The sequence below is a fragment of the Oncorhynchus clarkii genome, chromosome 17 (genome assembly GCF_045791955.1).
Source record: "Oncorhynchus clarkii lewisi isolate Uvic-CL-2024 chromosome 17, UVic_Ocla_1.0, whole genome shotgun sequence".
Taxonomy (NCBI): Eukaryota; Metazoa; Chordata; class Actinopteri; order Salmoniformes; family Salmonidae; genus Oncorhynchus; species Oncorhynchus clarkii.
In genome coordinates, this window is record NC_092163.1 from 13929825 (window position 1) to 13945504 (window position 15680).

At 43.1% G+C, this 15680-nt stretch overlaps 3 protein-coding genes across 8 annotated transcripts in view; 2 read left to right on the forward strand and 1 right to left on the reverse strand.

The window, feature by feature from the left end:
• The window catches only part of LOC139370318 (STE20-like serine/threonine-protein kinase), a 34158-nt gene extending 27017 nt beyond the window's left edge, over positions 1-7141 (reverse strand). The window contains exons 1-2 of the mRNA XM_071109722.1: positions 6313-7141; positions 4625-4789 (exon numbers count right to left, since the gene is read on the reverse strand). Coding sequence (XP_070965823.1) covers positions 4625-4789; positions 6313-6465 — 318 coding nt within the window. The 5' untranslated portion in view covers positions 6466-7141. The remainder of the gene's footprint in view (positions 1-4624; positions 4790-6312) is intronic.
• A 583-nt stretch (positions 7142-7724) lies between these two features.
• Positions 7725-12186, forward strand: LOC139369594 (CST complex subunit STN1-like). 3 transcript variants are annotated; one of them, XM_071108847.1, is made up of 9 exons: positions 7725-8063; positions 8148-8243; positions 8363-8440; positions 8514-8690; positions 8856-8982; positions 9129-9303; positions 10976-11113; positions 11341-11413; positions 11530-12186. In XM_071108847.1, exons 1-9 carry the CDS (start codon positions 7916-7918, stop codon positions 11685-11687), a joined length of 1170 nt encoding a protein of 389 aa, XP_070964948.1. In that variant the 5' UTR covers positions 7725-7915; the 3' UTR covers positions 11688-12186. The 3 variants fall into 3 exon arrangements, with proteins under 3 accessions (XP_070964948.1, XP_070964950.1, XP_070964949.1); XM_071108849.1 differs by having other exon boundaries at positions 9129-9279; XM_071108848.1 differs by having other exon boundaries at positions 7741-8063; positions 8517-8690.
• A 687-nt stretch (positions 12187-12873) lies between these two features.
• The window catches only part of LOC139370315 (SH3 and PX domain-containing protein 2A-like), a 126703-nt gene continuing 123896 nt past the window's right edge, over positions 12874-15680 (forward strand). For 3 of the 4 annotated variants that reach the window (XM_071109714.1, XM_071109717.1, XM_071109718.1), the window contains exon 1: positions 12892-13419. In XM_071109714.1, the coding sequence (XP_070965815.1) occupies positions 13348-13419 (72 nt within the window). In that variant the 5' untranslated portion in view covers positions 12892-13347. Of the gene's footprint in view, positions 13420-15680 lie in introns of all 4 variants that reach the window. The other variant, XM_071109715.1, reaches the window with a different exon arrangement.

A 15680-nucleotide genomic window follows, 5' to 3' on the forward strand; every position in this document is an offset into this window, starting at 1 on the left:
ACAACTCTTAGGCTTCTACTTCCAGATTATACATACTATATACATTTCACGGAAACAGTATATTTTACAATAGTTCTCTTTTTGTTTGTTTTTAGTCCCATCCTTCAGCTCCACTCAACCCCTCCCATCTATCTCTGAACACCATCCAGTTGATTTCTATTTGCCATATATTTTGAGACTGTGCTGTGATGGTTTTACAAAAGATGAACCAATTCTTAGTTTAGCCTTATTACAACCATATCGAACATAAAATTCAACAAAAACCTTTCATTCTACCCAATAAAACTCTTGTAAAATAAGACAGTATGCTCCGCCTAAGCCTTGAAACAGCCTTGTCATTCATACAGGCCCTTGTGGTGTTGTTTCACTGGTAGGCGAGCTGTTGTTTTGGTCCAGCTGCATGTACAATCGTGTACAATAGGCCAAACAGTGGGTCTTTACAGTGGCAGGCGGGTAGAGAGGAACTACAGGGCTGTCACCATGACTTCCTCTCCCAGCACACACACAGCCCTCTGAGGAGCCATTCATGTGGTGCAGAGAGAGAAGGAGGACACAACTCTGAGATAGCAGCTGTGTGGCTAAGATCCTAAACAAAGGTTAAAAGGTCAGGTAAATTTAGGTTTGGGAGACAAAGATATGCAACGTATGACAAAATAGGCATATGATCTGACCCGTGATTAGGCATAACAGTCTAAGTTCAAGTACATTGTGGTTAGGACAGGAAATTAGAATGGCTGAGTCTGCGGATCCGTAGGTAACAGCCCCATCCGTCCCTTTTCCCCAGAGCTGAAGATCTGAATCACGTACTGCGCATGTTTCTTTACCTTTACGCAAATAATGTTGTGGTCACCCTCCATTCATCATTTCTCACTGTAAAATCGTTAATGATAATTATTTTAGTTTTACCAGTGAAAAGTCCATGAAGCATTTGCATACCAACCATTTGATCTCATTCAGTTTCATGGGGATATGCATTTACTGTGCCTTCGGAAAGTATTCAGACCCCTTGACTTTTTCACATTTTGTTACGTTACAGCCTTATTCTAAAATGGATTAAATATCTATTTCTCAGCAATCTACACACAATACCCCAGAATGACAAAGCGAAAACGGGTTTGTAGAATTTTTTGAAAATTCATAAAAAAACAAACACTATTTACATAACTATTCAAACCCCTTTGCTATGAGACTCGAAATTGAGTTCAGTTGCATTCTGTTTCCATTGATCATCCTTGAGATGTTTCTACAACTTGATTGGAGTCCACCTGTGGTAAATCCAATTGATTGGACATGATTTGGAAAGGCACACACCTGTCTATATAAGGTCCCACAGTTGACAGTGTATGTCAGAGCAAAAACCAAGCCATGAGGTCGAAGGAATTGTCCGTAGTTCTCCGAAACAGGATTGTGTCGAGTCACAGATATGGGGAAGGTTACCAAAACATTTATGCAGCATTGAAGGTCCCAAGAACACAGTGGCCTCTATCAGTCTTAAATGGGAGAAATTTGGAACCACCAAGACTCCCTAGAGCTGGCCGCCCGGCCAAATTGAGCAATTGGGGGAGAAGGGCCTTGGTCAGGGAGGTGACCAAGAACCCGATGGTCACTCTGACAGAGGTCTAGAGTTCCTCTGTGGAGATGGGAGAACCTTCCAGAAGAACAGCCACCTCTGCAGCACTTCACCAATCAGGCCTTTATGGTAGAGTGGCCCAGACAGAAGCCACTCCTCAGTTAAAGGCACCTGACAGCCAGCTTGGAGTTTGCCAAAAGGCACCTAAAGACTCTCAGACCATGAGAAAAGAGATTCTCTGGTCTGATGAAACCAAGATTGAACTATTTGGCCTGAATGCCAAGCGTCACGTCTGGAAGAAACCTGGAACCATCCCTTCGGTGAAGCATGGTAGTGGCAGCATGATGTATGTTTTTCAGCAGCAGGGACTGGGAGACTAGTCAGGATCGAGGCAAAGCTGAACGGAGCAAAGCACAGGAGATCCTTGATGAAAATTGTCTCCAGAGAGCTCAGACTGGGACGAAGGTTCACCTTCAAATCAGGACAATGGACACAGTCAAGACAATGCAGGAGTGGCTTCGCGACAAGTCTCTGAATGTCCTTGAGTGGCCCAGCCAGAGCCCGAACTTGAACCTGATTGAACATCTCTGGAGACACCTGAAAATAGCTGTGCAGCAACGCTCCCCATCCAACCTGACAGAGCTTGAGAGGATCTGCAGAGAAGAAAGGGAAAAACTCCCCAAATACAGGTGTGCCAAGCTTGTAGCCTCATACCCAAGAAGGCTGAAGGTTATAATCACTGCCAAAGGTGCTTCAACAAAGTACTGAGTAAAGGGTCTGAATGTGATATTTCAGTTTATTTAAAAAAAAAAGTGTTTTATTTGTCATGATGGGGTATTGTGTGTAGATTGATGGAGGGGGGGGGGGACTATTTAATCCATTTTAGAATAAGGCTGTAACATAACAAAATGTGGAAAAAGTCGAAGGGTCTGAATACTTCCGAAGGCACTGTAGATCTTCTTGAGTTATTTCGATGTAGCCTACAGTGTTGTTCCGAGGTAGCCTACAGTGTTGTTTCGAGGTAGCCTACAGTGTTGTTCCGAGGTAGCCTACAGTGTTGTTCCGAGGTAGCCTACAGTGTTCCGAGGTAGCCTACAGTGTTGTTCCGAGGTAGCCTACAGTGTTGTTCCGAGGTAGCCTAGTGTTCCGATGTAGCCTACAGTGTTGTTCCGAGGTAGCCTACAGTGTTGTTCCGAGGTAGCCTACAGTGTTCCGAGGTAGCCTACAGCGTTCTTTTGAATGATGTACAGTGAGCACATTTTAGAGCAGATGGTGTTCAACTGTAGCCTACACGTGTTTGGTTTCAATCAAAGCACATGTCGTTCAGTTACGTAGAATACCATCATTAAGTGATCTCGCAGACATTAATTCAGCTTTGATCTAACTTTATTAAACGAGCACCGTTCGCCAGAGTGGCCTGTTCTCTACGAGTAGAGCAGAGACTGTGGGCAAAGTAGAGAATCCTGTACATGTGCAGAAGCTTCGGGACCTTTAGCTGCCCGTCTATCCAATAACTTGCAAAGTGGGTATGTGCATGGTAAAAGGGTTAGCTTCAGTCACACATTGTGGAAACCCAAGTGAAATTGAGGAAACATAAAATGGCTACTGTCCCTAATCTAACCCCTGAAAAAACATAATGTGGTTTTACCACATTGTTATTAGAGCCATATCAAATGAGGAAGACTAAATAAATCACTCTCCAGACTTGACCTCGACACAGCCTTTTAGAACGTCAAGTCTTTCATCTACAGCAAGAGCTCCTGTGCTCATCTCTTGCTCTCTCTAGTCACACACCAGCTACCATGTAAGTGGCAGGTAGCCTAGTGGTTAGAGCGTTGGGCCAGCAACCGAAAGGTTGTTAGATCGAATCCCCTGAGCGGACAAGGTAAAAATTTGACATTCTGCACCTGAACAAGGCAGTTAACCCACTGTTACCGGGCCGTCACTGTAAATAAGCATTTGTTCTTAATTGACTTGCCTTGTTAAATAAAGGCTAAATAAAAAAGCCTAGATAATAATCAATACACAACCTCCATTGGTCTAGAAGCCATTGTTCAGCAGACAATGGAGAGGAAAGGGCTGAGCACTCAACAGAGCTGCAGTGTCACCAAATACTGCAGGTAATCATCACAGCTTTTGATGAGCTTGAAAAAAGCGCTGGAGCTTTTGTCTCGTTCTGCTTTGGAGCTCTTGGGAGGCTAGGGTATCAGGTAGCACCTTAAAGAACTGACCTTGTGGATTTAGATGTTATATTACGTATTATTTGTTGAATCCACTTTTCCTGAATAAAAGGTGGAAATGCCTTTGTTTTATAGGTATTCTTTTGTATTATATTCATATATAGCTTGGTTCATTTTAGGTGTCCTATGCCAAGAAGACCAAAACAAAACAGATGGTCCCTTATTACTAGCTAGTTAGATATGATTCGTACAAATGTCCTAATTTATGCATGACCACTTTCCCAATGCAATTATGTCATCCTTATCTACGGACACAGGTGTGCCCCGGGAAAAGTCATCTGAAACTAGATCTCCAAATCCAATCAAAATTCACAGGAAGTGGCCACCATCCCCCAAGGTGAGGACTAGAACAATGTGTACACAAAGAGAGGGTTATATGGATGGACTAGTTATTTTGGGAGGTGACAGAAAGACACAACATCACTCAGTGATATCGTGACGACGAAAAAGGCAAATATGGCAATAACCTACAATAAATGCTGCTAGTGTATGTGCTCGTTTGAACTTTGACCTGGGAAGACAATAACTGAGGTAGCGTAGGTGTGAGAGGAGGATGAACATTCCATTGTACTGACAGCCGCGACACAGGTCAGTCTTCACAACTCATAATAGCCTAGTTAAGAGGCCCCAGCGAAGGACGACACTGCAGTACACTGCTGATCTTAGCTGATTCTCCATAAAACATTCCGTCTCACAACCAATGTTCCGGTGAATAGACCTTCAAGAGTTAGTGTATTGATGTTAGTAATTGCACAATCACAGCAGCACCGCTAACAAAGCCCAACCTCCGCTGAGAACGCCACTCCCTACTCACCCATAGCTTGCTGTCGTAGTAGAAGGCGTCCAGCAGCTTCACTATGTTGTGATGGTCGCAGGAGGCCAGGATATCGATCTCTACCATATAGTCCTCCAGCTCCTCCTCCGTCTTGGTGTCGATCACTTTAGCTGCAGCCAGAATGCCTGTTTGCTTGTTCTGGGCCTAAGAGACACACAGGCAGAAGTGAGAGGGTTATTATGGTGGATTCTGACAATGGAATAGACTTGAGTTCTGTTGACGCCCGTGGAAGACGTACCAAGGTTAGAGTGAGCGAGTTATTTTTTTTTGGGGGGGGGGGGGGCTTTGTGGAAATGATAGAATAGAATGGGTCCCGTTGTTGCTCTCATCATAGGAGTCAAGAGAAGAGTTGAGATCAGATTTCACATGACGTTCGCAAAAAAAACTCAAAGCAGCAAACTGACACTTTTTCTCAAATGTATTTTTCACATCTTCGATGACGACCATCACAGCACAAGTCCCAATTCCATTTGAAGTGGAACTGTCTGCCGTTTGTTTTGGTCGTGTCTCATAGCAGGATGTGCTGGATGCGGACAGCAGTGATATGGGATATGGCACTTCCTCTTAACCTTGGTTGTGTTCCTCAGGTCACGTCTGCCATCGAAATGATTTGAATACATTATCCCCGTATTATCACATTACACATGATCACATTCACAGGATGGATCCATATTCAGCACACACACACACACACTTCTCTTTCACTATGAATGGATGGGGAGTTTGGAGGCCGGTTCAAATAGGGTGACTCATCATGAGATTGCAGCATATTGGATTTGGCCTGTTGTAGCTCTAGTAGTGCCAGGATGGTCCATTATTTACTATTCTTAGTAAATGTAGAGTAAATGTTGCTGTGCTTTGTTCATGGAGCAGCCAACGGTTTGGTTGTAGTAGTCGTCAACTTCACATGGCATCTGTTACTAAACTGACTAAGGCATTTGGGATTCTCTACGACAAGTAATAGTTAGATTTGGAAACCATAATAGATCAGAAATAAATTGAAAACAGAGCACAATCATGGTAGGGATCCAGATGGCTATTATTATACCGTTACACCATGCCCAAAAATAGGCTGGTGGCTGCAGAAGAACAAACAAGCTAATTGGAAAAGCGTCGACAAAGCACCCTGCTACTGGTCTTGGCCCTCCACTCACGGGTGATCACATTCAATGTCACTCATGTAAACAATGCTTTTTGCTCTGCCCATGCATCGAGGTCGGTGAAAAGAATGCCACAATGTATTGCGACTCATCTAACACGGTTTAGGGCTGCTGTGAATGGCCTAACAATCAGAGTTTGGGAAGAAATAGCTGTGTGTGTGTGCGCGTGCATACGTGTATGTGTGTGTGGGGACTGGAGACAGTGTAGTTGGCAATGCTGACCAAAATGAAAAGAATGGCAGTCATTAATCCAATGTTGAGCTTCGTCCTAATCATAAGAGTAAGAAGTAACATTTCCAGTCGTAGCCGAAGGGAAGAATTCCAAGGAACACGATGTAAGATTTGTTACTCCAATTGGTTACAGCAGAGTGGTCGGAGACGAACACACACATGACACGACTCTTGAAAGATGGTGTTAAACTGTAAGTGTAACGTGTTTACAATGTCATCATCATTGCTACAACAAATCAGAAGAGGTCTACAATGACTCAAAAGGACCTATCCTACCTTATAGACTTTCCCAAAGGCTCCATCCCCCAGTTCTCCAATGATCTCCCATATCTCCTCTGGGTTCTCGTCTCTGTGGACATGCTCATACTGTTTCTTCTTCTTCTCAGCACCCAATTTAAAGATTTTACGGAAATTGAAAAAGGATGCCATTTTCAAGCCAGCCTTCTTCAGATAGATAGTGGACAAAGGAATGAATATCCAGCAACACGAAGATCATCAGTGCGTTCTACTGCATAGGACTTGAACTGTTGTGTTTACTTAGGTCCCTTGGTGTGTTCTTCTGAGTCAAGCAGACTCCGGGGTGGCATATTCAATAGGTTACAGTATTATAACAATTCAGAATGATTTCAAATACTGTTAGACTGAAATAATTGGATGGTCAAACCGTTATTATGGCAACGATATCACAGTTATCCCATAACAAAATGAAGTTCCAACGACATCATGGGCTATTGTTGATTCTTACACCAACAATATTCACTTTGATGTCTCCTGGCATTGTATTTCCGTCCAAAGAATAGACTTTCACAGTGCAAAGTAAGCACGGGAAGTTGCTGCTGTTCCTTAACTCAGAACAACCAACACTGGCCTGACAACGCAAACGGCAGGGCTCTTTCCTCAACCAAAGAGCAAACAGAGAAGGTAGAGAATCGACCCTTCAAAATAATTATATTCCAATAAATGTTATATTCGATCCCCCAAAGTCACTTGAATTTATGTATATCGAATAAAAACACCGTTGGTATGATAAGACAATCTTCTTTCCCTAGGCGAAGCACGGGGTCCAGTAATCTAGAGGATTTGGTGTCAAATGCGCGTTCATGAGCCCGCAACTGTAGTTCTTTCACTTCTTCACGCTTGATCGATGTTGGAGGAGAGAGCTCCTAGAGGACGTTGCTTCCACCCTCAGCACTGGAGGCTAGCATTATGTGTTAGACATTATTCATAAATTAAAGAAAACGTTTAAATAATATTTTAAGGAGTACGACATTTTGTAGAGGCCTATTCAATGCATTCATAGTCCAGGCCTATTGTTCAGCCCTGCAACATTTTGTAAATCCTAAGTCAAATTTAACGAGAAAGAAAAGCCATATAGCCTCATTAAAAAAGATTGCACATTTACCCTAATATTGAAAATGTTCAATTCTGATAATTGCATCAATATGAGAGATAATACAGTCTGATACAGTGATGGGTTTCTTTCTTCTCTCATTATATTGCTTAAAACGACATGTCCCAGATACCCATGCGAGACGTGCACTCGCTCGTGCAGCCGCAAACTTTTCAACATTGTTATCTTTACCACATTTACATATATTAATAATTGTCCTTCACGAGTAAAATATGTTATTTAATCTGTTCTATTTTCATTTTTTTTTTACATCTATATATTTACGTGTGGGAAATTCACGTGACCGGAAACTCAGACTTCTGCGGAAGCAGTGCAAATATTTGCTCAAATATCAAACCATTTCCCGGGAAAACGAAGCAAAACAAACTAACTAAGCGAGGGAGAGATGAGTAATCGTTCGTAAGTAAGTAGGTTAGCTTGCTACTTTTGATTGTCTTTGATCGCGTGTAGTGAGTCGCCTATGATGGTATGCAGCCTGAAGCGAAGGATCCAGAGGAGGATAGTGTCTGGGTGGAACCACCTTCAATGCTGTGGGGACTGGACCCCATGTTCAACGCTTTCACCAGGCTCTATGTCAAAGACATCCTACAGATGAGAGAGTCCTGTCAAGTGGCAGGTGCTTTTACCTTCAGTTTTGACAACGTGAATGCCATGTTTATTCAACATTACTAGATAACACATTTAATTTCCCCTAACCTAGGGATATACTTCTACAACTCTCACCCGATATTCAAAGTTGATGTGCTCGGGACTGTGGTGTACAAACGAGAGCGAGAAGACTTCTTCTGTTACGGTGGTAATGATGAAGCTCAGTTGATACATTTTGAAATATTCCTACTTTGTCTCTTCACATCAAACTATTATCCACATGCAAACATTGAGTCCAATATGGTTGCTGTTATCATTGCTTCACAGTTGATGATGGTACTGGTGTTATAAACAGCCTTTGCTGGAAAGATGAACCGTGGAGGGAGCAAGGTGACCCTGCTACACGTAAGTGCAGATATTCTCATTATAGCTGTGTGTCAGCCCTGTTCATGTTCACGGTTGGCTGTAATATCTTCAGCAGGGGCAAGGTCCTTCGGTAGCAGCGCTCGTGAAGACTTCAACCCAGCCAACGAGCTGAAGAAACTATGGCAAGCCCAACATAGCAGCTCCCACCTGGAGATAGGAGAACTGCTCAGGGTGCGAGGGCCCGTCAAGACCTCCAGACAACAGCGAGAGATAATGGCCTCTACTTACTGTGAGTGGAGAGGCGACGCATGAGCATGGTCACACAGACGCAGGCATGCACGGTCATGCGCATGTGGACACACACTTCTGCATTTTGCAACTATACACAGTTTATGAAACCTGACATATTGTTGTCCATACAATCTCTAATGGCCCCCCAATATGTTGGTTGTAGATAAAGTGTCAGACCCAGTGATGGCGGTCCAGATATCCTGGATGATGGAGGTTCCTCAGCTCTACAGACAGTGCTATGATAAACCATTCCATCTGGACAGCAGTGCACAGAACCCTAACATTCAAGGGTAGGTCTAATAATCTCTTTAGCTGTATTCAATTGCCGGTCAGTGAGTAGCAGCATCATTTCGGCTAGTATGCATGATATAGCTTCAAACTTTGATTTAGTGACGTTTTTGTGAATATCTTTATGGCTTATTTGGTATTCCTGCAGTGGTTCTGCTTCATACCTGCTTGGCAGAGCCACTCATATCCTGAAGGACTTCCTGAAAGAGAAAGAAGTCACCAGGTTCAGACCCTATGATGTCCAGGACCTTCTACAGCCTCTGGTCTCCAGACAACCTCAGAAGACAGCAGCAGAACAAGTACACATACAGTGGGAAGAACAAGTATTTGATACACTGCTGATTTAGCATGTTTTCCTACTTACAAAGCATGTAGAGGTCTGTATTTTTTTATCATAGGTACACTTCAACTGTGAGAGACGGAATCTAAAACAAAAATCCAGAAAATCACATTGTATGATTAAGTAATTCATTTGCATTTTATTGCATGATATAAGTATTTGATACATCAGAAAAGCAGAACTTAATATTTGGTATAGAAACATTTGTTTGCAATTAGAGATCATACGTTTCCTGTAGTTCTTGACCAGGTTTGCACACACTACAGCAGGGATTTTGGCCCACTCCTCCATACATACCTTCTCCAGATCCTTCAGGTTTTGGGGCTGTTGCTGGGCAATACGGACTTTCAGCTCCCTCCAAAGATGTTCTATTGGGTTCAGGTCTGGAGACTGGCTAGGCCACTCCAGGACTTTGAGATGCTTCTTACGGAGCCACTCCTTAGTTGCCCTGGCTGTGTGTTTCGGGTCGTTGTCATGCTGGAAGACCCAGCCACAACCCATCTTCAATGCTCTTACTGAGGGAAGGAGGTTGTTGGCCAAGGTCTCGCGATACATGGCCCCATCCATCCTCCCCTCAATATGGTGCAGTCGTCCTGTCCCCTTTGCAGAAAAGCATCCCCAAAGAATGATGTTTCCACTTCCATGCTTCACGGTTGGGATGGTGTTGTTGGGGTCCTCCAAACACGGCGAGTGGAGTTTAGACCACAAAGCTCTTTTTGTCTCATCAGACCACATGACCTTCTCCCATTCCTCCTCTGGATCATCCAGATGGCCATTGGCAAACTTCAGACGGGCCTGGACATGCGCTGCAGGATTTTAATCCATGACGGCGTAGTGTGTTACTAATGGTTCTTTGAGACTGTGGTCCCAGCTCTCTTCAGGTCATTGACCAGGTCCTGCCATGTAGTTCTGGATAGATCCCTCACCTTTCACATGGTCATTGATGCCCCACGAGGTGAGATTTTGCATGGAGCCCCAGACTGAGGGTGATTGACCGTCATCTTGAACTTCTTCCATTTTCTAATAAATTGCACCAACAGTTGTTGCCTTCTCACCAAGCTGCTTGCCTATTGTCCTGTAGCCCATCCCAGCCTTGTGCAGGTCTACAATTCTATCCCTGATGTCCTTACACCCTCTCTGGTCTTGGCCATTGTGGAGAGGTTGGAGTCTGTTTGAGTGTGTGGACAGGTGTCTTTTTATATAGGTAACGAGTTCAAACAGGTGCAGTTAATACAGGTAATGAGTGGAGAACAGGAGGGCTTCTTAAAGAAACTAACAGGCCTGTGAGAGCCTGAATTCTTACTGGTTGGTATGTGATCAAATACTTATGTCATGCAATAAAATGCTAATTAATTACTTAAAAATCATACAATGTGATTTTCTGGATTTTTGTTTTAGATTCCGTCTCTCACAGTTGAAGTGTACCTATGATAAAAATGACAGGCCTCTACATGCTTTGTACTGTAAGTAGGAAACACTGCCGATTTTGCAGGTTATCAAATACTTGTTCTCCCCACTATATATGAATATAGCCTAGATCATTTGTGAAACATCTATGTAGGCATTATAAAGGGTTTATGAAGGCACCATTAAGCTTTTAAGTTGTTCATTTTAAAGTGGAATCGTATTTTTTTTTAAATCTGATTTGATGCTAGGAGCCTGAGGCTGGTCCATCATCGGGTCCACCAACATCTTTCAAACAGCTCAGGGAGCTACTCCAGAAGAGCCTTCAGATTCTGCAGGACGAAGGCTTGGTGTTCCGCAAGGTCAAATGTCAGGATGAAGTTTACCATGTAAGCAGCAGCAGCACATCAATATAGCACTGAGATCCTCTGTGATATCTATGTGAAGCTCATCAAACACATTGACGCTGAGGCTCATGGGATGTGGGACACAAGCAATGTGCTCAGCATAGAAGAATGAATGATTTTGAGACTGATCTTTCATTGTATTATTGTGGTGACTGAAGGTTATATTGGAATGACACAAGTATTGATTCTACCGTATTTCACCCCTTTAGGTAACGGAACGGGACAAGGATCTTCTCATGGCAATCAGAGACATTCTTCGGGAAGATTGCAGACGAGAGAAATGTAAGGGGATTTCCCCTCTTCTTACTCCTTTTAGAGTACTTTACAATATACTGCTCCCCCAGTGCTATACCAGTGTATTATAATATGTATTGATGGTATTTCTCTCGCGTTGCCAGATGCGGAAAAGGGTTGCCACATCCTGCACATCCTGTCCAGTGTGAGACAGAGGTACAGTCGCAACGTGAGCAAGGCAGCCTTGGAACTGGTCCTCAAAGCTCTGGAGTGTAATAGTGACATAATCAGCACCAGCGACAGTCATTACACTATCCTCTGACGCTGATTTAGACATTCTGGGACATTCCACAAACTATCTGAAATGGGAGTGAAACGGGGAGGTACTATCCGACCTTGTCCAATAAGAAACGCATGTTTTTGTTTTCCCGTTGGAAAAATATTGTAACGACCCTGGGTTTATAAGCGCGGAAATCGACTCTGCCGCACGAGCATGCTTTTGCGGCACATTCGATAGCGCGCCGGACCTCGGGCTCGAAGGTTGAGGGTTCGAGACCTGCTCCCTGCTGTTTCATTACAATATGTATAACGTGTGCCCTAATAAATATGACCTTAATGAATTTGATTATTACTTAACATGGCCGTCTTCAAGATGTCAGTCGCTATCAATCATGCTGGAGCTATGTACATTTGTATGAATGTATATTTAAGGAGTACAGTTTTGTGCAATATTTATTTTTAAAATGTGCTAAAGTTGTATAGATTATGTGTACAATACCTGGATTTAGAATTAAACTTGGAGCATATGCTCATTTTGCACACGGGGGCAGTATTTCGTCGTTTAATATGCACCGCGATGCAGCCCGTTCGCTGATTGGTCCACTTTGAAACATCTGTATCCATACGTCCAAGCTATTGATGAGAGCAGCCTATAGCGTCTTATGGCTCAGTTGCCACCGCTGTCAACGAAACTGCGAGGCATAAGAAGCAATATATGGAATCGTTTATGCTATCTAGGCCCAAGGAACAAATAGGTTGATATAGCTATTTGTAGCCTTTGTAATGGTTAATTAACCATAAATGCTTTTGATAATGAAGAGTTAAATTGTTATGCTGAAACCAATCACATTCATAAAAAAGTATCCTTACATGATCCAAGGGCAGTGTGACGTTCACATTTTTCTTGTCATTAGCTACATTGTAGCCACTGTTGGGAACACTTTGAGGAAGGTTTACAGCTCGTGAATATTATTACAATGATTACGCATCTTTTCCAACATATCTAAATGTTAACAAACATATAGACAATGCCAAGATACACAGAACTACATGCAAGTATTCTATAAACTATGAGTTGGAATATGGGACTTCAATCTTCTAGCACAGTTTACCCCAAATGCTTGATCCCACTGGTGGACGCACGACAAGCAAGCCCATCCCACTAACCCCCCCCCCCCCCCCCCCCCCCCAAAAAAAAAAGATTTGCTCTGCGCCTTGCTTGCTTCTGGAGGCATTTGGCGGTGAATTCGGTGGCTTTTTCAGTCTACCCCAACCCTATATAGCCTACAGGTATGCACCCCTCGCTGAAGGTATTGTGGTCCAACACAAAGGAACTCGCTCCACTTTCCTATTTGAGGTGACCTCCTTCTCAGCATGCGACTGCTTGCCAGCCTGCCTTGTTGTCCAACGTGAAGATATCGCCTTTCGGATTTCGGGCAGAATGTTTTAGCCATATAAAGATATATTTTCAATTGATAGGGACTATGATATATTCTGCATTTGGGTATATTACGCATACTCAAGGCAAGACATTTGATTCCCTGCGCCGGAACATTAGCTAGAATCGACAACCCAATCAATGAATGTCCTTATTGAATTCTTCTTCTCCAACGTTTCTTGAACTGCAGAGGCTATAGCCTACTACAGGAACTGGGATATTGCATTTATTGTGTGTGTACGCTGTAGCCATTTCCAACGTCAAGATGCAGTTTCGGACAGTGTTGGATGTAAAAGTCGTGGACGTGGAGAAGCGGCGCAATCCGTCCAAACATTACGTGAGTAGGATACCCCCCTCAACCTTTATCTACCTACCTGGGTCCATTCAAAATCCGAACTACAATGACTACCTAATATATTCTGTATCTATTTATGAATAGAATACACGGTGAAAGGTTTCACCACTTATAGCCTATACCAGTCATCGCAGCTCATTACAGTTTTGATTAAACTAGCCAATGATTCATGAGTTATTGATTCAGTCTGCCAATCAATATCTCCGTTTATCAAATTGTGTAGATGATATATCCTGTGTATGGCACTGGCCTCTTAGAACATATATGTCATTCTTGTCATTCATTTGAATGTGTTATAGCCTAACCGATGAATATAAAGAAGGGTTATAACTAGTGACAATACAGACACTTTGAGTAATGACAGGTTACGACTGTGGCGTATCTTTTTCAATAACATGAGAACCCGAACTGTGATGCTTTATTCAACTGGAACTAATATAGACTAGTTTGGTATATCTCGGGAGTTTCTTAGAATGCCACATCTGTAGAGACTATGTCATGAGAATGATAACAACCTTTGTCATAAATGGTGGTATGACATACTACTTATGACTTAAGTTGTTCAGTTGGTAGAGCATGGCAGTTGTGGGTTTGATTCCCGGGGCCACCCATTCGTAAAATGTATGCACACATGACTGTAAGTCGCTTTGGATAAAAGCATCTGCCAAATGGCATATATTATATTATTATATTATAAATCACAAGACCTGGCATAGTTTATTGCCAATTCAAGCTAAAACACATTTCATGAGACAAATTCACTGTTTAGTACAGTACCTCCTGTCTAGAATCATGCAGGCAATAGCCAAAGTGAATGATTGGATAGACTACCCTTACATGTTTATCATGAACTCATGAATTCAGTAGTCATCCTCTGTGTTGTACAATTGAACACAGAGCTACTGTAGTCTACCTATGGGTCCCTCAAGGCAGCTTACTGTACTCTTGGGAAAGTGATATTTTTGAACTTTGCCTACAGCAGGCATACGAATCAATATCTCATTACACTCCAGACTCGTGGGACTCGACACATAGCTAACAAACAAGTTATTATCAATCTCATTAAATATGATCATACTCGATGTTGTCAACTCAAACACTCCATGTTGCTGTTGAAATAATCATGCACTCAGGCAAGTATATTATATTTTCAGAATTTCCCTGTAGTTTGCTTATACATCAATATCTCTTTAAGATTTCCACACATGCAGGCTTTTGGGATGTTGTAGCTTACAGACCATATATTATACCCAACCTGCAAGGAACATCATGCACCAACAGCCATCAGATCCACATAGACCTACTCAACCATTAGACGTACTACATGTATTGCACGTTGTTAGTTGTTGCTGGTGATTCCCAGGCCAGTGTTGTGTTCAGTTGTGTTTTGGGGCTGTGCAGTCTCATGGGCCTCTCTCTGGCCTAGTTTCCGTTGTAACCATGCCCCTGGGATCACCACTAGCTAGTCACTGTGAGAAGAAACTGGAGGGAGTAATCCCCAGACTGTCTCACTGTGTGTGTGTGTGTGAATGAGAGAAATATGTGCTTGTGTGTGAGAGAGAGAAAGTGAGATAGAGAAAGATTCTGTCCCTCCACCAATCTCAACACTCTGTTGGTGAAAACAGCTGGAAACGCTTATCCTATGAGAGCAGAGTGAGGGGGGGGGGGGGGGGGGGGGGGGTGAGACACAAGTCTTTGTCAGGGGTGAAGTGGTCATTTGACCCAGGGGGACACATCTGCTTAGACACAGAAAATATTACAACACCGCGTCTCTCTTGTTCAGGTGAGATGAGTGTTTAAAGAGCCGGTAGCAATCCAGCAGTATTTGCTTTTCAAATGAAGCCACCGCTACTCAATAAACCCAGCAACATTTGGAAACCTTTTGGACGTCCCTTTAGTCAGAACCAGCAGTGCTAGTTGTTGTTTAGCATCATAAAACAGGCCTCCAGGGGGTTGTTTCCTACTCAAATATTTATTGAGCCATCAAAAACAGAATGATGACCTGAGTGAAAAGGCCTCTGTTTTCCAATGGTTACTGCTCACTGAGAGAATCACACTCAAGGGTTTTTATTAAGCTGGGCTTTAGGCTTGGCCCATTGTTTTCCTCAGTTTGACGACGATAGGGTCCAGCAGGAAAGAGAGTGGTGTCTGTATGTGTGTGAGTCAGGGTGCTGTGCTGACGTCTGTCGTCAGTGAAGTCATTGTACTCTGTTCACTTCACACAGGCTCGCCCCGTCACTGAA